This window comes from Cornus florida, unplaced genomic scaffold, assembly GCF_030987335.1.
Source record: "Cornus florida cultivar Cherokee Brave unplaced genomic scaffold, ASM3098733v1 CherokeeBrave_3.0.0_Hap2_Chr01, whole genome shotgun sequence".
Taxonomy (NCBI): domain Eukaryota; kingdom Viridiplantae; phylum Streptophyta; class Magnoliopsida; order Cornales; family Cornaceae; genus Cornus; species Cornus florida.
This window is the reverse complement of record NW_026775571.1, coordinates 75,693,199-75,719,198: the sequence shown is the minus strand read 5'-3', so window position 1 is coordinate 75,719,198 and position 26,000 is coordinate 75,693,199. Positions and strand designations below refer to the sequence as shown.

Genomic DNA, 26,000 nt, shown 5'->3' with positions numbered 1-26,000 from the left:
ATAAGAGTATTTCGACTTACCTTACAAAACGTACTTCAAAAAAGAAAAGAAAAAAAGAAAAAAGAAAAGAAAAGAAAGAGAGTTCACAAGAACAAGTAAAAAAATGACCAAAGTCATAGCAACACATCTGATAGACTGCAATTGAATTGAAGATGAGAGAGAATTGAAGTGTGAGAAATGGAGGAACACGAAGAGCCATCGTCTCCAGGAGTCAGTCCAGTACAACTCAAAGAATGCATAGAGGAGGTGCTCAACTTTACACTCGCGTCCTCAATCGACGAAACCCTAGGATTCGATATAGGCCTTTCAAACGAGTACTGTTCTAACCTCCTCAAGAACGACCCTGCAAACCCTAATTGCAATCACACCGGTACTTGTTTGATCATCAAAATCAAATCTTCACTATCTACAGTTGCACAAAACTCATTACTCAACACACACGCACACACACTTCTTCCCTACTCAAGTCCCCAGCTATAATGTGTAGTATGTGTGTGTATAATTCAGTTAATTTTGTAGAGCTTGTGTTATTTAGAAATGAATGACTGATCTATAGCTTAATTACTTTGTTAAGGTAGTGATTCGTGAAGCTTGTTGTGTCCATTTATTTATGCATGCCAAATTCAGAAGGGGTGGGGACGTGGTTTGTAAGTTGTGAATCTGTGGGCAGTTTGGAGGCCAATTCTGAGTCTGAATTTGTTTGTATTATTGAAATTATCTGAATTTGGACAATTGGATTATTATTATTTTTCAATTTTAGGCAACATAAATTTGGCCGAGCTTCTGTATAGTTAACTCAATTTTGAAATGAATCATTAAAACAGTACTAATCCGATTGGTGATCCAAGCTGAGGTACATTTACATACATACATGTGCTGGGCTGAATGTCATTTGGTGTGTAGTTGATGTGGGATTTGGGCAGGAAAAAGAGTATTGTTTTAGTAACTTGCTCAAATAAGTGAAGTCGGATAGAAGCCGAAGAAGAAGAGAGTAGGAATGAAAAAGAGGCAAACAATCTGAGACATATTTAGTACAAATCAAACTTGTGAATCCTTTTGTACTGTGGACCTTAATTATAAACCATTGGAATCTTTCTTGGCAAGTTAAAGAACTTTCAGAATCTATGCAGCTATACTAACCAATATAAGAAACAAGCAGCAATATTTTTTCTAAATAAATTATTAAGTTTGTTTATATTCATGATTTTGGAAGTTCTATGAGGCTAATTTTCTGTGGTTACAGTCTTTATTTGCAAGCCAAATATGAGTAAACAATATAAAAGTAATATCCTCTCGATCTTCGGCTTTAGAATGTTTTGGAGCTTGTCAATGTAAACACTCAGAGATGTGCATTTCATTTGTTTGCAAGTATATATGGATATGCAGTTCTAATGCTACTGGTGTGTGGAACTTGCCATGCACGTGGTAGGAAATGAAGCATTGGAAACGCCTTGTGTTGTGCTAGAATGAAGCTTAATTTTGACAATAGATTACACAAATCTGGTGGCCAATGCATTTATGATTAAGAAAAGACATTTTTCATTCACACTTGTTACAGATTTTTCCGGAGGAGTTTCTCAATATCCTCTACGCAAGCCTCTAGCATCAGCTTTGTACCAGTCTATATCTTCTGGAACTTTCTGCGGGACATATAAAGAAATGGAATTGATCCATGAAGACAGTTCCATGAAGCAGAAAGAAGAAAAGTGGAATCAATTGGTTCTAGCAAAGGGGTCTGAATTAGTAAATGTAAGTTAAACGTGATGATGTCAATCATTTTCTGTTTTCCTTCTTATTATATTTATTTATGATACATTGGTGTCATTGTTGTTAACATATTGTATGCCCTTCTATCAGGTGTTGAAAACTATAGACTTTGAACTTCATGTTCAGGAGCCTTTCTTTTCCCAGCTCAAAGGTATTGTGTGTTTGTATTAAGAAGTACATGGCGGCCCATAACTGGATTATATATTTTGATACTTAACTGTGGAAGTCCTAATTGCTTTTGAGCTTGATTTCTTGATAAATTGTTTCTATCTGGTGAATGATTATTTATTCATATTAACTTGGCATTGCTTGCAGATGGCCTAAAAACAACTGAAGGAAGATGTGCTGTTGGTGACTATAATAAGTATGGATTATTTTAGTCCTGTATATAAATTCTGTAATAATGCACTTTGCTGAATTTTTTTACGTTCTTTTTTCACGTTGCTCTCTTCTTTTGTGTCATAAATCAAATACTATGCAACTGTTACAGGTCCTACTTGGGTTGGTTTTGTTTGAAATTTGAATCAAGCTCAACGTAAACCAAGTATTTAGAGTTTCAACTGCAGCTCTAACAGAATTAACTTCTCTGAACCCCTAAATAGACATTCAAACAGATAATCCCTCTGACAACTCTGTCATTATGATTGATCGATGCGACAAATTTGAACTTGGACCTGCCAACGTACCCAAGGTAGATGGGTTTAGATTTTTCATCAAACAAGAGATTTAGTCTGTGTAATACAGAGTTCAACTTGATCGCACTTATTTGGGGTTTGGTTGAGCCTGTTAACTCCATGTATGTGTAAACACTGATTATGCCTCAGTTGTTCACTTCCATAACCGTATCTCCATGTATGTGTAAACAGAAAATCTGTGTGAAATTCCAGTTTTTTGTTTTTTTCTCTGTAAGACATGGGAGTTCAGAGTTCAAACAATACTGTACATTATATGTATATCTTAGAAAAGAAATTGGTTGAAATTTATAAAATACAATAAAAAAAAATCCAACCTTCGCTTAAGCCAAACCATTGGAAGTCACGAATTTAAGCCAAACCATGTAACTGTCTTCAACATTATTAATAAAAAATTTTGGGGTTTGGTTGAGTCTTTTAACTTTAATGGGGCTGTTTTTGTCCTGATTCTAAACCCCCACAACATCACTTGTTTGGAAAAATAGGTACCTTAAGTTACATATAAATCCATGGAGTTGCCACTGCATAAGTTTTATTGCAATGACATGCACAAAAGATGGAAATAGTTAAAAGAAAAAAAGAAGAAAGAAATGATGGAGCAGAGTACTCCAAGCTATAAGATGGAAGAAGGGAGTAGTGGAGTCCAACCCATGTAATAGCTCTTACTTAATTTCTGTGAATTAATACACAACTGAAACCCTATTAACCTTGTCAGGTTGAAGGTGTTAAACAATAACAATAATCTTCTCAGGGCTCAGTGGCTCACTAAGACAAGCATACTTCACTTTTCTTAAAGAGTTGAAAAAGAATGTCCATATAGAAAGAAATAGACTGTAGAAATTTGTTAGTGTTTCTTGTGTTTTCCTTTTGGGTGAGAAGTGAAAAATATTTTCTGGGGAAGATATGATGGGGTCGCAAGATAAAATTAAGTTGAGATTGGACAAGGAGAATAGTTGCTGTGGATGTGTTTGCTGCCTATTTTTAACCTGAAGGATTATGCTTCTCTTCCTGCTTATATAGTGTATCTAGTTCTCCTGTCAGGTTAAATCTGTTTCCCTGGTGTCAAACTAATAGCCTTTTATTTTTGAATTAGTGAATAATAATTAAGATTACTTAAGTATTCTTTATTGGGCTTTCCTATTCATTTTTTCGCTTTAATTTTGCCTTAATTTGATTATCAGAATTGGATCAGGAGCACTGCTTCTCTTCAACAAGTGTTTCGTGCTTCAAGTTCAGGTGATCAGATTTTCTTGCAGTTCATCTTTACTTTCTTCATATGCACTTCTGCACACATAGCTTTAATAGTTTTCAGGATGTCATCAGGTATGCTTTGTTTTCTGAGATGTTGGAAGCAGAGAGGCTAACAAAAGTCCTTACTGGAGTAAAAACCACAGAAGAAGGTAACAGCCTCATATTTTATTAGGAATTCAATTCAGGCTACTTTTTGATGTTGCTACTAATTGTAAATGATCCGCAATAGGGCTGCAAATGAGCTGAGCTATTCATGAAAAGCCTGGGCTTGGCTTGATTAAAGCTTGGCTTGAGGTTGTTTGATAAACAAGCCGATCCTGAACAATCCATGGTTCGGCTTGTGAACATGTTCATGAACAAGTTCGATAAAGGTTCGTGAACATGAGTTGTTTATTAGAATTTGTTTGAATATATAGTTATTTCTTCTTTCAAAGAATCTTAAATCTCAAAATATATGCAAAAGTACCTAAATTTCAAATGGACATTTCTTCTATCCGGAACATCCCAAATGATTTTTCTTTTTTTCCTTAAAACAAAGTACAGGATTGTGGACCTACTGCTCTAATTTTCAAAAACAAATCAGAAGGTACAGACACAGGCTGTAGGAATTTGTTAGTGTTTCTTGTGTTTTCCTTTTGGCTGAGAAGTGAAAAATATTTTCTGGGGAAGATATGATGGGGTCACAAGATAAAATTAAGTTGAGATTGGACAAGGAGAATAGTTGCTGTGGATGTGATTGCTGCCTATTTTTAACCTGAAGGATTATGCTACTCTTCCTGCTTAGTGTATCTAGTTCTCCTTTCAGATTAAATCTGTTTCCCTGGTGTCAAACTAATAGCCTTTTATTTTTGAATTAGTGAATAATAATTAAGATTAATTACGTATTCTTTATTGGGCTTTCCTATTCATTTTTCTCTCTTTAATTTTGCCTTAATTTGATTATCAGAATTGGATCAGGAGCACTGCTTCTCTTCAGCAAGTGTTTCGTGCTTCAAGTTCAGGTGATCAGATTTTCTTGCATTTCATCTTTACTTTCTTCATATGCACTTCTGCACATGTAACTTTAATAGTTTACAGGATGTCATCAGGTATGCTTGGTTTTCAGAGACGTTGGAAGCAGAGAGTCTAACAAAAGTCCTTCCTGGAGTAAAAACCACAGAAGAAGGTAACAGCCTTATATTTTATTAGGAATTCAACTCAGGCTACTTTTTGATATCGCTACTGATTGTAAATGATACACAATAGGGCTGCAAATGAGCCGAGCTACTCATGAAAAGCCCGGGCTTGGCTTGATTAAAGCTTGGCTTGAGGTTGTTTGATAAACAAGCCGAGCCTGAACAATCCATGGCTCGGCTTGTGAACATGTTCATGAACAAGTTCGATAAAGGTTCGTGAACATGAGTTGTTTATTAGAATTTGTTTGAATATATAGTTATTTCTTCTTTTGAAGAATCTTAAATCTCAAAATATAAGCAAAAGTACCTAAATTTCAAATGGACATTCTTCTATCCGGAACATCCCAAATGATTTTTATTTTTTTCCTTAAAAGAAAGTACAGGATTGTGGACCTACCACTCTAATTTTAAAAAACAAATCAGACAGATACAGGCCCTCAGGGATATTTGCACTTCTGAAATAACACCATAAAGTGGCCATCACCTGAATCTGGTGAGGGAGAAGATTTATAATTCTGCATTCAAACCTAACTTTTAAAAACATTTTGATGACTGTTTGTACAGCCTGATGTTAGCCAATATTGTGATGAACCTGGCAGTTACTGGTTTGCTACCGATAGGCCTTTCTCTGGTTGAAAATTTTCAAATATAATAAGCAGTTATACAGTGTGGAATCTGAAAGGATGGTGAACTGTTGAACTGCAGAAACTTTCAGGGAAGCTTATCAGAAAGCAAAAGGCAAAGAGATAGAAGATTCAATTTTTTTTATCCAAACCTGATGTTAAGAAGAGTGAGAGGAAGAAGTGATATGATAGAGGACTCTTTTATAAGTTAAACACTAAATGAGTTGTAATGAGCTCTAGTAATTAAGCAAATGAATTCGTGAGTATATGTCCTGAGCGCCCCCAGCATTTATAATGTCACGCTTTATTTTATAATGTCATGCTTTATTTTATTTTAAGTGAAGTTTAGAGAACATGCTTATTTTTTTAACCTGCTTGGTCAGAAATCATATCCTCTTCTTGTTGCTGCTTTGTTCTAAGTTAATCCTGCAATCACTTAACTTAAATGAAAGAATTACTGATGACCACTAGAAGCCTGACTTTGAAGTGATTTATAAAACTTATTATACTTGTAGCCCACAAATAATGGACATTCAACCTTTTCAGGTGTGTAGATTTACCGGAAGTTTTACACAGAAAAGAAGGAAAGGTCAAATGGAGTCCTTGCAATTCGTGTTACGATTCACGAAGCCAGCTGCTCAGCTTTACATTCCTTTGGCTAGCATACTTTTGGTAAGTGTATTTGCAGTTAAGTAACATAGATGTCTGGACATGGAACAGAATACTACACAAATGTGCAGAAACAACAGATGCTAGAAAAGTAGGATATTGTCAGGATGAAGACAAGAATATGAATATAATTTTTTGTTTATATACGTTTATTATATAAGTGACTATAGAATCTTGACTAATTTTCTATTTTTATTATGAGAATTGTATAATGTGAAAGATGAAGTTAAAGAATTATCAGATTATTATATTCTATATAAGTTGCTGCTCCACTGTTACATTTTATACTCCTATATCGTATGCATTTATATGCACATAATATGGTCAGGTAAGAATCTGCTTTGATTTTTTGCACGTGCATATAGGGTTCTCTTGTCTTCATTTAATTACCAAACATCTATATTATTTAGAGTAGAGATGTACGTTATAGTAGAAGGATCCTGCAGTGGTATGTTAAACTATTTTCATGTCTATCCAGGGATTGAGTTATGAGGGTGTTCAGAGGCTTTTGGGTCTCACTCGTACAGCAGGAACAATTCCAGAGGCGCTTCCTCCGCCAAGATCGACTCTGCTTTTGTCATTTTTGTTGCCTCATAATCCAGAGGTATAATGGTGACTTGTAATAATTATCTTATTAGTTATTATCTTTTCATTTTATTTGTAAATACAATTTTCCTTTTAATTTTTTTTAGTTCTTGATAGTGCAAATTTTCATGTTATTACAAGGAAAAAGGAAAACGGAGAGAGAATTGGGTTTGTTGATGATGTTTGGATTGTATTTAAAAGGTTTTATTTGGCTAGGAGGATGAGTAAGCTATTTTGCATTGTCTGCACCTTAGACATAGCACTTACACTGAGGAGGTAGGTCGAACAATTTGATGGGTCTCATGTAGAAGAAATAAAAATCTGACTTCCAGTGTGTCCTCTGGAATGTACAGTCAGAAATATATTGCAGAAATCTATATAGTGCGGATGGTACATTTCATCCAATTGCACTGACGACTTGACGAGTGACATCACTAATGATACCTACCGTATTGGACCTGAAAAACCCTGATCTGTACATTTACAGACTTGTGACTTGATATCCTTTACCCAAATGGTGGTGCACTTGTGATCTATATTTGTATTTTATGAATTCACATTGGGATGTCTGTTTATCAGAGTGATTGGAAAAAAAAAAAAATTCTTTGTATTGACATTGAGATGTTCTGTTTATCAGAGTGATAGGAAAAACATTTTCTTCTTGAGAGTTCTTTTTTATTTTTATTTTTATATACAAAGTTTATATGTTTATTTTCTTGAAGTCTTTAGGAGAATGATGATATGGTACCTTTTTCAGTGCTTAACTATTCTCATTTTCTTGTCTTCGGGTTAAAGGTAGCATCTTGACTGATGGAGCTAGGGCCTTAGCTAAGCACATCAACAGGAGCAGTGATGGATACTGGGGTAGTTTCAATGGAAGTGGTTGGTTCCTTTTTTTTGATGTGACTCTTCAATATAGATACGTTGTTTTTATTGCATGTAAACATAACGCTGATCGTTCTCATGCCTAATAACATGCTATTAAGAATAAAAGTTTCTTTCCTAAAGGAAAAAGGTGTGATGTCTTTGCTTATTCTTTTGGGCTGCTGACATACTCTTTATGAGCACCAACTTATTAATATAGGCAACTTGATCTCTAGTTTAAAAAGTTCACAATGAATTACTGTTTTGTTTGGAAAAAGAAATGTTGATGGGAACACATATACTCTCATGAGAGAAACTATATTGGATGCATATGGGAATGACCATGAGTATTCCCCCCTCTGAACTTGATTGTATAAGCCTAAAAAGGTCTTAAGAAACCCATCGTATCATTACGTGGAACAGCTAAGGGAGGATAATTAATTGAATGGTGGCTATCAAATTCCACACATTTGGGAGCATGACTTTTTAAACTTTTTAAAGACAATAGCAAATTTACCTCAATAATAGAATCCTCCATTTTGGTTAGAAATTTGTTGCAGATAATACGTAATCACCTTGTATTTAGTGGTTGGGGTTGAGGGAGGATAATTAATTGAATGGTGGCTATCAAATTCCACACATTTGGGAGCGTAACTTTTTATACTTTTTCAAGACAATAGCAAATTTAACTCAATCCTCCATTTTGGTTAGAAATTTGGTGCAGATAATACGCCATCACCTTGTATTTAGTGGTTGGGGTTGATATGATGGTGGATTCACCTTTTAAATGCTAAGGTAGTGTTTTTTTAGGATAATGATTAATGACCATTGTACATTTTATAAAAAGAAACGAAAAAGGTTTTTCTTAGTTAGACTCATCACTCTAATAAGAATCTTGATTGATCTTTTGTTGCTTTTTCTTTTTTCCTCCACTAGATTCCGATAAAAACAGACTTGCTGCTGATGTCATTAGTCGTTTAATAGATCATTGTTGCTGGCAAAATATGCATATTGTTCCTCCACATGGGGTGGTCTTTGAGATAAGGATTGTTGATGGTTATGGCGCTCGATGGTCTGAAGATAGAACAAAGGTATTAATGTTCTTTTTATATGCTTTTTAAATTATAACTAAAAGGACGGATTAAAATTTATGTGAAACTTCTACAGGATTTGCGGCTAGAGAAAAGCTAGAATTTTAAATAACCTCAGACTGAATCTCAATATTGTGCAGTTAAAATCAGATCTTGACAACCCAATCTCCAAAGAATTTGCAGGTTGTTTTTCTTTTGCATAATTAAGATTTTAGAAAAAAGATTAGAATGTTATTGCAATGGCATTTTGGTTCTGATTGTAACTGAAATGAAATTAATAATAACTTGATTTTTTTTTTTTTTCAAAATTGCTTTGAATTACTGCCATTTTATATGGTGGAAAATTTGAATTTTGAAAGTGACTTAAATCAAGATGGACTTTGTAATATTTTTAACTTGGTCTTATGAACATTTTGAACAAGGAAATGTTATTTTATATTATAAGTGTTTCTCTTTTGTCTTTTCTTTTCATTGTTTTTCCTCGTTCTCTGTTCATATTTGGGAAAAGCACAATATGGTTATTATATGCATCATTCCTTAGGCTGTGTTTGTTTCATTGCTGAATCGTATTCTCATAAAAAGGCATAAATACCAGTAACTTTAGGTGGCAAGAAGTATGTTAATATATTGCTTCTATCGACAGGATATTTGTGGTGAAAAAACTTCCTATGGATGTTGAAAAAAGTTTTGTCTCTCAGATAACACTGGACAAGACACAGTTTTGAAAAGATTCCCTGTAAAACAACATTGGCTGCCATCAGGTGGACTAAAATTAGCTTGTTCAAAGATAACACCTAGCAAACAATAGGAAATTGTTTAAACAGATAACCGATTGAAAAGGAAGTTTTATGTCAGGATTTGACTTTCTTTGGAAAAAATGGAGCTAATAGTGTTTATATTGTTGCAGTTCATTGGATTTCTTGAACCGTACATGATGGAAGGCCACTCAAAAGGATGGATGCACTGACTTTACTCCAGGAGAAAGTTACTTTTGGCCCTCTCAACTGTAAAAGTGTGCCTTCAGTGGGAATTGCTCTATTCTCACATAGTCATAACTAGAAGACATTAAGTATAAGCACGAGTCTCAACTCAATTTTTTCAGGCTGCATGTATGCTCCTTCCTTTTAAAACTGAAACCGAACATTCATTGTACTGGCAGGAATCCAGGATGTCTGTCCTTGACCAATGTACACCATCACGGTACTCAGTTCTGTAGTTGTGGTGTCGGAAATATGAACTAATCTCTTGTGATTTATATATATTAATTTTTCTGCTTGAATCATCTCTCCTCTTTAAATGCCTTTAATTCTGCAGTGCAACTCCTTTTCTATATTTTCATTGGATTTTATGCCATTTCAGTTTGTATCATTTATCATAGGTTAGTTTCTCTGTGATCAAAGGTAGTGGAAGTGGACTATGAGTACGAGAGCCACAATTTGAAAGATTCTATACGATGTAGAATTTCTCTGTGGTTGTAGCTTAATAGTTACTTCCATGTTTAAGTAATAAGATGTGCAGCAACTGTCAAATTTTCAATCTATTCACCTCTTAATAGTTACTGCCCAGGTTTTGCTACTCCTTGCCCAGGTTTAATGGACTAGTCTGTTTCTAGTCCGCCTAAATGGACTAGTTTGTGTCTAGTTTGGCTCTTTATGTAAAACTTAAATTTCCTTTCTGGCGAATACGGTAATATATTTGATTGTGGTTGTTTTGCGTATGTTAATCCCGTCAACTTCTTTGGTCAAAATTTGACGAGTTGGTTTTGTTTCTGTTAAGCTGAATGCTCTCTCCTGTTCTAGTGTAATATTACAGCTTCAGATCACAGTAAAGCACCCATCAACTAGTTTGAATGGAATACATCGGTCAGTACTCACTACTGAACTCGGATGGCTCACTCCCTTGGGCAAACGATCTCTTCAACCTCGATTTTCTTCAATAGATGACACAAGGTAAAGTAGACTGTCACTTTGAGGTTTCTCTTTGACACTTCGTATGCAATTAAAACAGGTGCACTTTCATTTTAACTATGAAAATCACATTTCTGTTAGTAGAAATGCATTTGGGACCAATGTGCTACTAATATATTCAGTTAGTCACTACATCCACTATCATATAATTTTTGAGAATCTCCGTATCGCACCATTACCAGTGGCCCCATCTTTCACTTCTTGTTACTGCTTCACCACCAATCTATCATTGCACTAGTAACTTATCACCGCCACATTTTATAACCATCACTGGCACCATGACCTGACTTAAGCATGACTGGCCAATGCCACACTGTTCGTAATGACTTTGTCAACACTGCATCTATGTTAAACATACCGCGCTTGTTTGACCACCGCCACCACCTAATACTTGCATTTAGGGTGACCATTTCAAAATCATTTTGATTCTAATGACTTGTCCAAATAGTGAAATACTAATAAATGTTTGAAGTCTATGGTTTCAGTTTTCTCTAAGTTGTAAATTGTAAATTTATCCATTTTCAGTTCTTCGTACAACACTTGGCATAGATTAGTTTCCAGGGCATGATTTACTTGTACTAGTTTTGCATTTATGGTACTTCAATTATATGAACTTGTCCATTAAACATAGGGAGTGTTTGTGCATCACACAGTGGTGTTGGTGGGGGGAGTTGTACAGTGGAATGGTGAAAGTGGTGGTTGGTTATGGTGACAACTTGCTCCTTCTCTTTCTCTCTCTTTACTTTTTTTCCCCTTAATTAGTTCCGTGAGGTGCATGAAAATGATATAGCTTGATTATTATTTTCCTTTACTCCACAATCTTGTTGAGAAAACTCAGAAAAGTGCTGCATTCTATTATTATTTTATTATTTTATATTTTCTCTTCTTTTGTCACTAATAGGCACTATTCCTAATATCTTCCTCACATTTTGATTAGTAATCTGTATTTTCTAGTTTTATTCCTATCATCCACCTCGATATCCTATCTCAGTTACATGGATGCATTGTTCTTGTTCATTTTTTGGCTATTAGAAAAGTAGGATTGATTTAGACAAGGGTCGTAAAAAGTTGAAAGTTCATGGTTTTGAATATTCAAAAGGAGGTGAAGCGTCGCTATTATTTGGCTATCTTGTTTGGGTTTTAGTGGTGGGGGAGAAAGTTCAGTGGCAAGGAAACAATTCCTTGCTGATGACTATTGCAATGAGGCATTTAGATGTCATTTTCTCTTTTCCTGGTTGTCTAAAGAATGAGTAGATATTACGTGCGTTTTGCACCTTACATAATTAGTATATTTATTTAATGATAATGTATCATTCCAAAAAATGTTGACCCACCCGCTTATAAAATTATTGATAACGAGATAATATATTATATATGATTGAATAAGTATACTAATGACTGGTGTGCTCAACTTACCAATATTTATTTTCAAAGCAAGGCGGCTCAACTGGCATTGGGGCAATGAGTAAGGCCCCACTTGAGAAAGACTCTTGAGCTAAATAACCTTATAAAGTATTGGTAAGTTGAGCACACCAAGAGGATTTTATTGCGGAGAACACAAAAGACATTGTATTTTGTGTCTTGTAAAGTATTGGTAAGTTCACAAACATATTGGTAAATTCAATCCAAGAGGATTTTGTTGAGCTAAATAACCTTATAAACACTTGAGAAAGACTCTTGATCTAAATAATTGGTAAGTTCAATCCAAGAGGATTTTACTGTCGAGAATACAAAAGACACTGTATTTTGTGTCTAGTCCCTCTGGGGTACCAAAACTCCACCTAACATCACGACTAAGTTTTTCAGAAGAAACGTCACTATCAAAACCACTATCAAAACCACGTTCTCCAACACATGAGATTTTTCAATTTTGCTATAAAATAGAAATTAAATGACCAACCTAATGAATCTAAACAAATATAACAATTATATACATAAAAAGTACAACATAAAATATATATATATATATATATATATATATATATATATAACAAATTAAAAAGTAATACAAAAATAAATCATACAACTTTGTGGAGAATCGATTGCCTTCTTAATATTACTTCTTTGTTTTATCCTTCCTTCATTGCTTATAACATATAGCACTCGATATGACTCACTATAGCTCTCGGCTAGCATAAAATTTTCATTAACAAAAATCATTTTGACAAAGACTTAATAGACACAATATAACACATTCATATATTACTTCACAAACTTAGTTCCAACTTCCACATAGTTTAAATCATGTACCTCCATTTAATTTTTGTACCAGGCTACCAGCTTTTGTTAAAGTTGTCTTCTTTGCTTTTGGAAAATGTACATTAATAAAGACTTCTTGCTTCAGGCTTTGAAACTTTTTTTTTTTTTTTTTTTGGTTCTATACAAACTTTTTTCAGCTCTATATAAAATAAGTTGCAACCATGGGATGAAGTCATTGGTTAAATAAAAGTTGCTATCGTGCTTCAGAGTCCAAACCCAGGTTCATGGGTTAAGTAAAATTTATTACAAATTACTAATAATAATAGCTACAATGAGCTTGTTGTGGTCCAGTGGGTTAAATTCATGGCTTGTGAAATTGGTACGTCTTGGGTTTGAGTCGTATTAGTTTCATTTTCCTTTTCATTAAATAGAACCTCCCCGTTAAGTTGGTGTTTAACTCAAATTCGTTGCGAACAAGATGGTTGGACGAATCATGTTATACACATCTTTTTACAGTATAATTCGATAGGTTTTTAAAGATTTTATTAAAATTTTTAAGGATTATATTAGGCAAATAATGACCCATTACTAATTTTTAAGTATACTAGCTGAGTTCAGTTTTCGGCCATTTGATAACTTAATTAGAGCTTGAGTTTCATGAAAGAATTTCTGTTCATTGAATCATTCATTAATTACGGTTTTTTTTTTTTTCTTTTTTTCTTTTTTTTTTTTTAAACCACATTAATTATGGTTCAATTACGGTTCTTTTATTATTTATGGCACAACACATATTCTGTGTCCGAGCTGACATAAATGGTGAATCTAGGATTAAGTATTAGTATTATTTTTAATAATAATAGACCAATAATGTTTTTTTTTTTTTCGTAAAAGACCAATAATGTTATACCAGTTTAAAAGCACAAGGTTAAGAGGAAGAAAAAAAATGCACCAATAATCACGTTTTTTAATTGTAGTAGTTAAAAATAAAAAATAAAAAAAAAGGAAGTTCTTGCTAATATTGTGAAGAAGTTGTGCTCTTCTGCGGCTCTCTCCTTCAAGAGATTCAATTGGTGAGTGGACAAAAATGTTAAAAAATAAAACCTGCAATCTCAAAAAAAAAAAAAAAAAATTAAGAGGGAGGCTTAAGAAATATTGTTACAAGTCAGGAAGGTTGTATGCAATTCACAATTTTTTTTTTTTTTTTTTTATTTAAAAAACTTACATTAAAATTCTGGTTTAAAAATTTAAGAAAACTACTTCGATTTTGATAGTAGGGAGTATTATTTGGATGAATTTAGTGGTCATTACATTCTATGCATAACAATCATAAGCTTCGGATAATAATTTCTCAGAGATTGTGTTATCCAAAACTTGTGTGGTTGTTTTTTAAAGATTGTGTTATCCAAAGCTTATGTTTATATATATATAAATATATCCTTTCCTGTCGGTGAAAAAATAATCTTCCACTTCCTATAAACTCATTTATTTATACCCATTCAAATAATACTGATTTTCAAAACATTTTCTATATTTACAAATCTTTTTATGGTATCTACAATCTCCATCCAATAATGCAAACAACAAAAACAAAACAAACTAAGGACCCTTTTTTACTTTACTTTAGGTCACATCACCCGTGATACATGCATACAAGGTGTATTCAAAGTTTCAAACCATCTACAATGATTTATTTAAATTTTAAACTTTGGCTTGAGCTCAAGGGAGATCCAAGAATTGTATACTTGTAATATTTCTTCATTTTTTGGGGTTGGACTAAAATTGCCGTATGTTTTATTTATTTATTTAGTGTGGGCTCAAGTCCATTTGAACCGACCCTTAAATCTGTCATTACTTGAGCTCATCTAAAACAGAATATATTTATACTTTGCCTTGGAGCTTATCTAAAGAAAATTAACATTTTTAAAAAGAAAAATAATATTTATACCTTACCACATGTAAAGTTTAAATATTAATAACGAGATCAATCTGCACCCGAAGACCAAAACGTATGAGCAAGAGGATAAGGATCCGACATATTGGGTCCAACTGCTTTAGTAAACTTACTTTCAATAAAATTACTTTACTTTTGTGGCTTTTATAAAGCTACTTAACCTTTAGTTCTAATCAATCAATATTTAATTTTTATATAGTACTGGACCATTAATTCTAATCAATCAATATTTAATTCGAAAGCAAAAATTGAATAAAATTGATATAACACTGACCCATTTATTTACAGCTAGTGATAGAAAGAAAATTGCAGATTTAATCCAATTTCGTTTGAACTAGAAAGAGAATTGCAGATTTAATCCAATAGGAAGCTTGATTAAGCTGGTTGCTGCTTTATGGCTCTTATAGCTTTTATAAAGCTACTTTACCTTAATGAATACTTTACTTTTGTGACTCACGATACAGATGTTAGGTCCTAATAATTTCTCAAACTTCTTCAATGAATACTGTTTTTAATTATTATTATTTTAAAAAACTGATTCTTTCACATTTTGGATGTGTCATGTGTTGAAGAAACAACCCCCACACAATTGTCGATTTGGGCCACTATTTTTCCGTCTAAAGCGTAAATAGGTTGGTCAACAAACAAAATTTGAATTATTCATATATATATATATATATATATATAACAAGTAGATACGAAGACCAAACAAATCTAAAAACTTAATGTAATTTTTAACAAAGATTATAAACAAATTCAATGTACAATAAATTAAGATTTAAAATTATAGAACATAAAAAAAAAAAAAAAAAAAAAAAAAAAAAAAAACTAGAATTAGGGTTTAGGTTGTTCACATTAACCCAAATTCAATCCTAATTAAATTCAGCTTAGATATTTAAGTTCAAACCTAACACAAATTGTAGAAATATTTGTCTAAACTCGTGAAAATTCAGGTTGAGCTTAGGATAGATTTGGGTCAATCCGTCCAAATTGCACCCATATGCAAATGAAAGGAGGGTTAAACACGAAGATTTTTCGCTTTTAGTTTTGGGTACTAAAATGCAAATTTAATAAATAAATAAATAAATTTATAATATAATTACCAAGGGGCCTTGTAGCTACTCCCCCATTCTGGCCCCATAACCATTTAACCATGCTCATAATCATTCCAACAGGACATAATATTTTGTCATACCTACTCATGCCTATAGCCCTATGAGGCTTGAAACATTTTTTTTATTTTTATTTTTTAATTTATAAAAAACCTCTTATAAATGCACAAATTAGATAATTGCCTCAATGAACAATCCAAAGCAAATACAAAGTAATGGTAGGCTCCAACTTTGGAATAATGGTTTAATGACTCCACCATTGACTAATAGGTAGTGGTCTTCGTCTTCTTCCTTTTTCATTCTTCCAAAAGCACACCCACAGAGAACAATTATTTAATCGGTGATTGCCTCAATGATCAATCCAGCCTACTTAAATGACTAATAGATATTTGTCTTCTTTCTTTCTTTCCCTCCCATCTTCCAAAAACACAGAGAGAATGGCTATTCAATTGGTGCTGCAAATCGCAATATTGTTGTGGCTAACACTAACAGAATCATTAGCTGCATCACTAGCAAAGCCTGGTTGTTCAGACAAATGCGGAAATATTACCATTCCATACCCATTTGGTATTGGACCCAATTGTTTTGTTAATGTTGAGCCTGACTCGTATTACTCGTTTGAGATAATCTGCAACAAATCTTTCACCCCACCCAAACCATTCATCACTAGCAGTAGGATAAACCTTGAGGTGCTTGAAATCTCATTGACAGAAGGCACTGTTCGTGTCAACAACCCGTTGATCACTTCTAATTGTAGTAACAGGGTTAATAATCAAGCTGTGGACTTGACTGGTACTCCCTTTTCCTTCTCAGACACCAACAACCGATTCACGGCCATGGGTTGTGACAACCTCGCCTTAATCGACTGGGCAGGAATGGCCATAGGGTGCGTGTCCAACTGCAATTTTACTTCAAGAGATAAAAGCTGCTATGGCATCAACTGCTGCCAAACCACAATCCCTCCATCACTCCAGTATATCAATGCATCATTTAGAAGCATAGATTCAAACAATCTCAGGCCCAGAAATGAGTGCAAATATGCCTTTATGGTGGAGCAAGATTGGTTCACTAACCTGACCGACCCCTATGATGTGCAGAAAATGGAGGTGGTCCCTGCTGTGCTGAGTTGGCGTACATATGACATGTGCAAATCATTCGGATCATTATGCGGTACTAGAGCTTATCAAAAATGCCTCCTTGGGGTGTCTAATAGCTCACAAGTGTCTAATACCTCATTATGCGGCACTAATGCTTCCTGCAGTTCCAATACCAATCAAGGCTCAAGCTCTCTATGCCAATGTGACCGCGGCTATGAAGGGAACCCATATCTGCCTCATGGATGCCAAGGTAAAAGTTCTGCAATTAATTAGTAAATTTGCACCGCCAATTGTTAGTTTAGTTATACAATACTGGAATATATAACTTCATCACTTGATTACCAAGAGCAGCAAATACCTAGCCACTAGTCTGTATTAACTTTTAACACCATCTACACTCTTGGGGGCGGCTCAATATAATTTGAGACCTTAAGAGAAAATTATAAAAGTGACCTCTTAATATATTAATAATATTATTTTAATGAAACTGTTTGAGAGTAGGACAACACAAATCTAAGGAATAATATATATATTTTTTCACTATTGTATTATTTTTAAATTATTTAGATTAGGATAGAATTGTAAATTTTGATAGAAAGTGAAATGAAAATTTTAGAATTAATCAAATTCTTTAGCTACGAAGAGTATAATAATAAAATAAAATAAAGACATCTATAATATATTGTTAACCCGATATATATTATAAATAATAATAACGATAATAATATACAGTAAGAAAGTAGTAATTTTAGGGCCTTACAGGGAAATAAAATTTTTAAGAAGTCTAATAAAGCAAGAAAATTATAATTATAGGGGTCTTCTTATTGGCTCGACTATCTAATACTGCCAGGAAATAAAAATGTTTGGAAATAAAAATAATAATTTTAGGGTCTAACTGATAAAGGAAATAAAAATTTTAAGAAGTCTAAACTTTCAATCCAAATTGCAGATTTAATCCAAAAATTGAATAAAGTTTATATAACACTGACCCATTTATTTACAGCTAGTGATAGAAAGAAAATTGCAGATTTAATGCAAATTCGTTTGAACTAGAAAGAGAATTGCAGATTTAATCCAATAGGAAGCTTGATTAAGCTGGTTCCTTTATGTGTGAGTGATTTTGGTGGTTGTAAACTTTCAATCAAAATTTATTTACCGAAAAAAAAACAATTTAATCAAAATTTGAATATTATATAAGATTTGTTCTTTAAAAAAGATTTCATATTTATGATGTTTTCAATTCCAACATTTTATTTACTACGTTTTCAATTATGTGGGTTTGGTCAATGATTATGTTTAATGTTGTTTGTATTGGTATAATTAATTTGTTCTTAAATAAGTGACTGCTAACAAATTTTTCCAAAGATTTTAAAGGAGCTAATTTACCGAAAATATTATTTTGGTCCTCTAAAAAGGACGGTGAATTTATTGCACTTCTGGACGTAGAAGAACTTGACAACCTCTCTCAAGTTTATCCACAAGAAAGATCTGGTATTTTTACAATTTACCGTTATTATTAAGGTTAAAAGGGTATTTGTATTCAATAAGTACAATATTGACATTTAATAATTTTAAGGGATGACTCAAGGGGTAAGTTTACATTTTTAAAAATAGTCAAATGTTTTATTTTTTTTGCAATATTACCAATTTAAACTTCACCTATAAAAAGTAAACAATTACGTAAATGTGGATTCACTAAAGATAAATTTGATAATTTATTCACTACTAATATAATACAAAATAATAAAAATTATTCTATTAAAAAGTTAAATTATCAATAGGTCCGTGGTCTAGTAAAACCAGATTCTTACTTTCTAAAAGGATGTCAAAGGCATGCTTGATTTGTAATTCTGAAAATAGTTTTCAGATTTTCTAAAACTGAACCAAACAAAACTATTCTAAAAATTACAAACTAAGCAAATCATTACTAGTATATTCTAAAAAACGTACTTTTATTTTTAAATGAATAAAATATATAATTTATTGGTTGCTAAAAACCAAATCATTAAAATTTAAGTGTTAATGAGGATGGGGGTAGGTATTCAAAGTTTCAAACCATATACAATGATTGATTTAAATTTTAAACTTTGCCTTGAGCTCAAGGAGATAAAAGAATTGTCAATGAGATACTAGTAATACTTCTTCGTCTTTTGGGATTGGGCTAAAATTGTCGTAAAAATTTTTATTTTTCATTTTTTTGGTGTGGCCTCAAGCCTAACGGGGTCCATTTTTAAATCCGCCCTTGCTTGAGCTCATCTAAGGCCAAATATTTTGAAAAAAAATAAAAATTAATATTTATACTTTACCACGTGTAAAGTATAAATATTAATAACGAGATCAATCTTCACCCGAAGACCAAGACTGAGGAGTGAGGACCCGACGCATGAGCAAGAGGATAAGGATCCGACATATTGGGTCCGACTGCTTTCGCAAAAGTACTTTTAATAAAATTACTTTCCTTTTGTGGCTTTTATAAAGCTACTTTACCTAAATGAAAACTTTGGATGTTGTTAGGTCACAATAGAGAGGACTTGTGGGAGAAATTTTTATAGAGAAGTTAGGTCACAACGGAGATGTTAGGCCGCAATAATTTCTTAAATTTCTGCAATGAATATCGTTTTTCTATTATTATTTTTAAAAAATTATTCTTGCACAAATTTATTATAGTGAATTGTCATATCTAATTTTTTTAATTAATCCATCTATAAAACAAATAAGAAAATAAGTTTCTCCACTTATTTATACTGTACATAAATAACTAATCAAAAATATTAATAATTTATTAAAGTACATTCACACACCTTCCACATATTGCTTCTCACCTCTCTTTAAAGAAGAAGAGGCGATAGCATTCGACTAATGAATGGTCATTATACTTGGACGTCTTTTACGCACTGTCTTTTGCCTTTCAAACAATGAATACCACGCGAATTATTTGCACATCTTTAAATCCATTTTGGATGTGTCATGTGTTGAAGAAACAACCCCACACAATTGTCGTTTTGGGCCACCATGTTCCCCGTCTAAAGTGTAAATAGGTTGGTCAAAAAACAAATTTTGACTTATTCATATGTGTATACATATATATATACACATAACACGTAGATATGAAGACCAAACAAATCTAAAAACTTAATGCAATTTTTAAAAAGATTATAAACAAATTCAATATACAATAAATTAAGATTTAAAATTATAGAACATAAAAAAGAAAACTAGAATTAGGATTGAGGTTGTTCACATTAACCAAGTTCAATCCTAATTAAATTCAACTTATATATTTAAGTCTAAACCCAACCTGAATTGTAAAAATATTTGTCTAAATTCGTGAAAAATCAGGTTGAGCTAGATTTGGTCAATCCGTCCAAATTGCACCCATATGCAATGAAAGGATGGTTAGACACGGAGATTTTTCGCTTTTGGGTACTAAAATACAAATTCAATAAATAAATAAATTTATAATATAATTATAAAGGCCTTGCGGCTACTCTCCCATTCTCGCCCCCATAACCATTTAACCATGTTCATAATCATTCCAACAGGGTGGGGTGGAAGGATATACCCAACGGGACAAAATATTTTGCCATACCTACTTGTGCCTATAGCCCCATGAGTCTTGAAACATTTTTTTATTTATAAACATATTAGATAATTGCCGCAATGAAGGCAAATACAAAATAATGGTAGGCTCCAACTTTGAAATAATGGTTTAATGACTCCACCATTGAGTAATATTGAGTCAATGACTAATAGATAGTAGTCTTGTCTTCTTCCTTTTTCATTCTTCCAAAAGCACACCCACAGAGAATGATTATTTAATTGGTGATTACCTCAATGATCAATATTCCAGCCTACTTAAATGACTAATAGATAGTAGTCTTCTTCTTCTTCTTTCTTTCCCTCCAATCTTCCAAAAACAGAGAGAGAAAGGTTATTCAATTGGTGCTGCAAATCGCACTATTGTTATGGCTAACTCAAGTATCATCGGCATTAGCAGCATCACTAGCAAAGCCTGGTTGTCCAGACAAATGCGGAAATATTACCATTCCATGCCCATTGGGTATTGGAGCCAATTGTTTTGTTGCTAATGAGTCGCGTTACTCGTTTGAGATAATCTGCAACAAATCTTTCACCCCACCCAACCCATTCATCACTAGCATGAACCTTGAGGTGCTTGAAATCTCATTAACAGAAGGCATTGTTCACGTCAACAACCAGGTAATCACTTCTAATATATTGTGATAACAAGGGATGCCTACTCCTTTTTTCTTCTCAGACACCTACACCCGATTCACGGCCATGGGTTGTGACAACCTCGCCTTAATCCACGACTGGCGATCGGGAATGGCCATAGGGTGCGTGTCCAACTGCAATGTTACTTCAAGAGATAAAAGATGCTTTGGCATCAACTGCTGCCAAACCACAAACCCTCCATCACTAGACTTTATCAATGCATCTTTCAGAAGCATAGATTCAAACAATGATAATAAAGGGTGCAAACATGCCTTTATGGTGGACCAAGATTGGTTCACTAACCTGACCGATCCCTATGCCGTGCGGGAAATGAAGGTGCATGGTCCCTGTTGTGCTGCGTTGGGGTACATATGAGATGTGCCATTCATTCATTGGCTACAAGTCTAGTAGTTCATTATGCGGCACTAATGCTTTCTGTTTCAATCGAACTTACGGACGTTCTAGCCTATGCCAATGTCACCAAGGTTATGAAGGAAACCCGTATTTGCTTCATGGATGCCAAGGTAAAGTTCGTCACCAAGAACAGCAAACACCTAGCCACTTGTCTGTATTAAATTTTAGTATAAATTACACTGACCTCCCCTGAAATTTGAGAGAACCAACAGGCAATTCAAATGCAGCAGTCAGGAGCAGATACTCTGACTCTTCACGAGATGGTGAAGGTGATCATGAACGTGGAAGTGGAAATTATGTTGCTGATGATTCTGATGAATGTAGGGATTGTGATGATGAATGATGTTAGAGAGAGAAAGAAGTGGATGAGAGTAGATTTTAGAGAGGTAAAAATAGGTAAGGAGATGTTAGATTTTAGAACAAGTTGTACACAAATAGAAGTAGGTCGGGAAAATAGAACAAGTTGAAGGGAGAAATAGATTAATATTAATTTATTTAAATATAATAAATTTGTATGTCTATATATATATATATATATATATATATATATATATATTAAATTAATTCAATTTAATTAGCAAAAAAAACTATAACTTTTTTGGGTAAGGTCCATACAATTACTCCAGTATATGAGTGTATATATATATATATATATATATATATATATATATATATATATGCATTGATGTAGATTACATAGAATTGTAAGGTAATTAATGTCTTCTTGCATAATATAAGGGTTGTTTAGGTACTATATAAATATTTTTAACTATTTCTAATAGTCAAATGATAGAAGGGTGGTTGAGCGCACACACCAAACCTCAAAGGAAATCAAAGTAATAATTAATAAACTCCAGATGCTCTATATATATATATATATGCATTGATGTAGATTACATAGAATTGTAAGGTAATTAATGTCTTCTTGCATAATATAAGGGTAGTTTAGGTACTATATAAATATTTTTAACTATTTCTAATAGTCAAATGATAGAAGGGTGGTTGAGCGCACACACCAAACCTCAAAGGAAATCAAAGTAATAATTAATAAACTCCAGATGCTCTATTAGCATGTAATTTGACAAATTAAGCCATAGGAGATCAAGTGCAATTTATTCTACTAGCTCAACAAATTAATGTCTTCTTGCATAATAAAAGGGTAATTTAGCTATCATATAAATAATTTTTAACGATCCTAACAGCTAATTAATTGGTGAGAGGGATAGTTCAGCACACACACCAAGCCTTAAAGGAGGTCAAAGAAATAAACTCCAAATGCTCTATTAGCGTGTAATTCGACAAAATCACGTGGAATAAGTGTAATTTACCCTAATTTTAACAATATGTACACAAGTTATAATCTATTGTTACTTTTCTGTGTATGTCTCTACTACTATGTATGAAGTCATGTGCAGCTGCGTAGACAAATATGTTAATAACTTATTAATTTTTTGATTTTGTATGTCAGATATTGATGAATGTGCGAGGAGAGAGACCAATCGCTGTGAAAAGATCTGTGAGAATACGCCTGGAAGTTACAAGTGCCGTTGTCCACCTGGGTACTTATCTATTGGAGCTGGTCGATATAGTTGCTATAAAGTACCCAAGGTTATTGAACCCAAGCAAAACAGAAATGTGATCATTATTCTAGGTATGTCCTTTCCACCACAGCGTAAACACACACTCAGATAACAAAGCACATATGTTGAGGTATTGATTAGTGCTTAATCAGAATCATTACAATTGATCGATTTAGTTTGAGGCCATATAAAAAGGAACAAAATTTTGAACCAAACTGAAGTAAAAAAAAAAAAGCTAGAAATTTTAATCAGTCAATATGATTTTTTTAACACAAATAGGATTCAACTTTGCAAACCTTGAATCCCTTCTGACAGTACAACTACTATAGGAAACATGGTAGCAATTATGTAGCTCCGAAAAGTAACCAAATAGCCTAGAATCAAAATTGTGGACCAATAGCTTCAACTCAAAGTCAAGCTTAATTTAATATGGCTAATTTAATTCAGTAGAGTTGGTTCCTAATTTCTATCGACAATTTCAACCAACTAGTTCTACGCTCACAAAAAAACCTACCATGTAGCAAGGATATGGTCCCATTGACTCTAACCATACAACTGGCTAAATTTTATTTAAACACTAGAATACTGGGAAAGGACTTGTCTTTCTTATGGGAGTAGAAGGGATATGAACGAACGTAGGAAAAATTAGCAGATATACAAGTATTTTTTTCACTCAATCATAAAATTGTTAGGTTGAAAAGGTGATTCTTTCATATTGAGTTTTGCAGGTACTGGAATAGGTCTCGGAATACTATTTTTAATTGGTACATGGTGGATGATTAAACTGGTGAAAAGAAGAAGGAAAATTAAGCTCCAGCAAAAATTCTTTAAACGAAATGGGGGTTTGTTACTACAACAACAATTATCTTCAGGTGAAGGTAATGTTGATAAAACCAAACTCTTCTCTTCAAAGGAGTTGGAAAAAGCCACTGACTACTTTAATGAGAATCGAATACTAGGGCAAGGAGGCCATGGTACTGTTTACAAAGGCATGTTAATAGATGGTAAGATTGTAGCGGTTAAGAAGTCCAAAATAGTGGATAAAGACCAACTTGAACAATTTATTAATGAGGTGGTCATTTTATCACAAATTATCCATAGAAATATAGTCAAGCTACATGGATGTTGTTTGGAGACTGAAGTACCTTTGCTTGTTTATGAATTCATCCCTAATGGAACTCTTTTCCAGTATATCCATGACCAAAATGAAGAGTTCCCTTTATCCTGGGACATTCGTATTCGGATTGCTATAGAAGTTGCAGGAGCTCTTTCCTATCTACACTCAGCTGCCTCCATACCCATTTATCATCGAGACATCAAGTCCACAAACATATTGTTGGATGATAAATACAGAGCAAAAGTGTCCGACTTTGGGACTTCAAGATCACTTGCAGTTGATCAAACTCACTTGACCACAAAAGTACAAGGGACCTTTGGATACTTGGATCCTGAGTACTTCCAATCAAGTCAGTTTACAGAGAAAAGCGATGTTTATAGCTTTGGAGTAGTTCTTGTTGAGCTCTTAACAGGGCAAAAACCTATCTCATCAACCATATCTTTAGAATGTCGAAGTTTAGCAACATTTTTCCTATTGACAATGAAGGAGAATCGTCTGTTTGATATTCTTGATGCTCGAGTTGTGAAAGAAGGTGGGAAAGAAGAGATCATGCGAGTTGCTAATCTTGCAAAACGATGCTTGAACTTGAATGGGAGGAAAAGGCCAACAATGAAAGAAGTTGCAACAGAGTTGGAAGCGATTAGAATGCCACATGGAGCATCCAATATTCAACAAAACTATGAAGAGGTTGAATTTGCAGTAGTTGACGTCACTGGGCCTTCAGATGTTGGTTCAACTTCGACGAGTTTTTATCAAGATAGTAGTGTATCATCATCGTTAGATGTCCAATATCTATTATCAAAGTAAATATGGTGGTTAAGGTTTTGTTTTTTTTCCATATATTACATATCCTAGTTTGAATAATAGTGTATAAGCACCGGAAGATATTCCTACTTCTGGTGTTTAAGAAATTATGATCAGCAAGAAAATTTTAATGTACTCTATATTATTTACCATCTTGTGTAAGCTAATCATGATGAGAAATATGCTTGACATATGTTTCTTTGAAGTATTTATGGATATCATTTTATATCTAAAATTGAATTCTATACGATGCTTTTTTTATTGATTGAATATGATACGTCTCTTCTGTTGTTTTCTGGTGCTCTAGTTGAGAATTGTCCATGTATTCTTAATAAGAATTGATGCATTCTCTTATTGGAGATCCCTATATAGACCAATACAGTCGACATAATACAGATGCACCAAATTCTACTAGTTCATTATCAACCACCCAAAGAAGATGGTCCAAAGATATGCTCCATTTGGCTATATCTAAGAAAAATATATATATCATGATTATTAAGAATTCAACGAGATCTTCGCCCTCAAATCAGACAAACAAAGAAGGGAATCCCTTTGAGGTCTTCCGCTTTCATTTATCTATGTTTATTTTCCTATCAAATGATTATCTAGCTACTCCCTAGGCCCTTATATATCAGCAAGAGATAGGTGATACAAAAGAATAAGCTCAAAATCAACATTTATTCCAAGACAAACTCTCTTCCACGAGACTTTAGCCATAATGATCCTATGTCAACTCAATTTACAAAATTATGGAGAATTTAACAAGTCAACATCCTAAAAACTAAATCTTAAATTCCCATTGTTTG

General features: G+C 33.3%; 2 protein-coding genes across 9 annotated transcripts; both read left to right on the top strand.

Annotated features, from left to right (window-relative positions):
* Positions 1–9,996, top strand: LOC132301625 (uncharacterized). Of its 8 annotated transcripts, none has more exons than XM_059798876.1 (15): positions 24–370; positions 1,559–1,749; positions 1,858–1,918; positions 2,083–2,131; positions 3,641–3,695; positions 3,772–3,859; positions 4,657–4,711; positions 4,799–4,875; positions 6,055–6,180; positions 6,656–6,781; positions 7,558–7,644; positions 8,563–8,717; positions 8,858–8,900; positions 9,361–9,478; positions 9,625–9,996. In XM_059798876.1, the coding sequence occupies exons 1-9, from the start codon at positions 178–180 to the stop codon at positions 6,060–6,062; spliced, it is 777 nt and encodes a 258-aa protein (XP_059654859.1). In that variant the 5' UTR covers positions 24–177; the 3' UTR covers positions 6,063–6,180; positions 6,656–6,781; positions 7,558–7,644; positions 8,563–8,717; positions 8,858–8,900; positions 9,361–9,478; positions 9,625–9,996. The 8 variants fall into 8 exon arrangements, with proteins under 8 accessions (XP_059654872.1, XP_059654859.1, XP_059654850.1 ...); XM_059798867.1 differs by having other exon boundaries at positions 8,794–8,900; XM_059798889.1 differs by lacking the exon at positions 9,361–9,478 and having other exon boundaries at positions 1–370; positions 1,894–1,918; positions 8,794–8,900.
* Positions 9,997–16,040: 6,044 nt separating this feature from the next.
* LOC132301616 (wall-associated receptor kinase-like 8) lies at positions 16,041–25,341 on the top strand. The gene is made up of 3 exons (XM_059798858.1): positions 16,041–17,293; positions 23,159–23,341; positions 23,999–25,341. The coding sequence occupies exons 1-3, from the start codon at positions 16,321–16,323 to the stop codon at positions 25,192–25,194; spliced, it is 2,352 nt and encodes a 783-aa protein (XP_059654841.1). The 5' UTR covers positions 16,041–16,320; the 3' UTR covers positions 25,195–25,341.
* Positions 25,342–26,000: the final 659 nt, after the last annotated feature.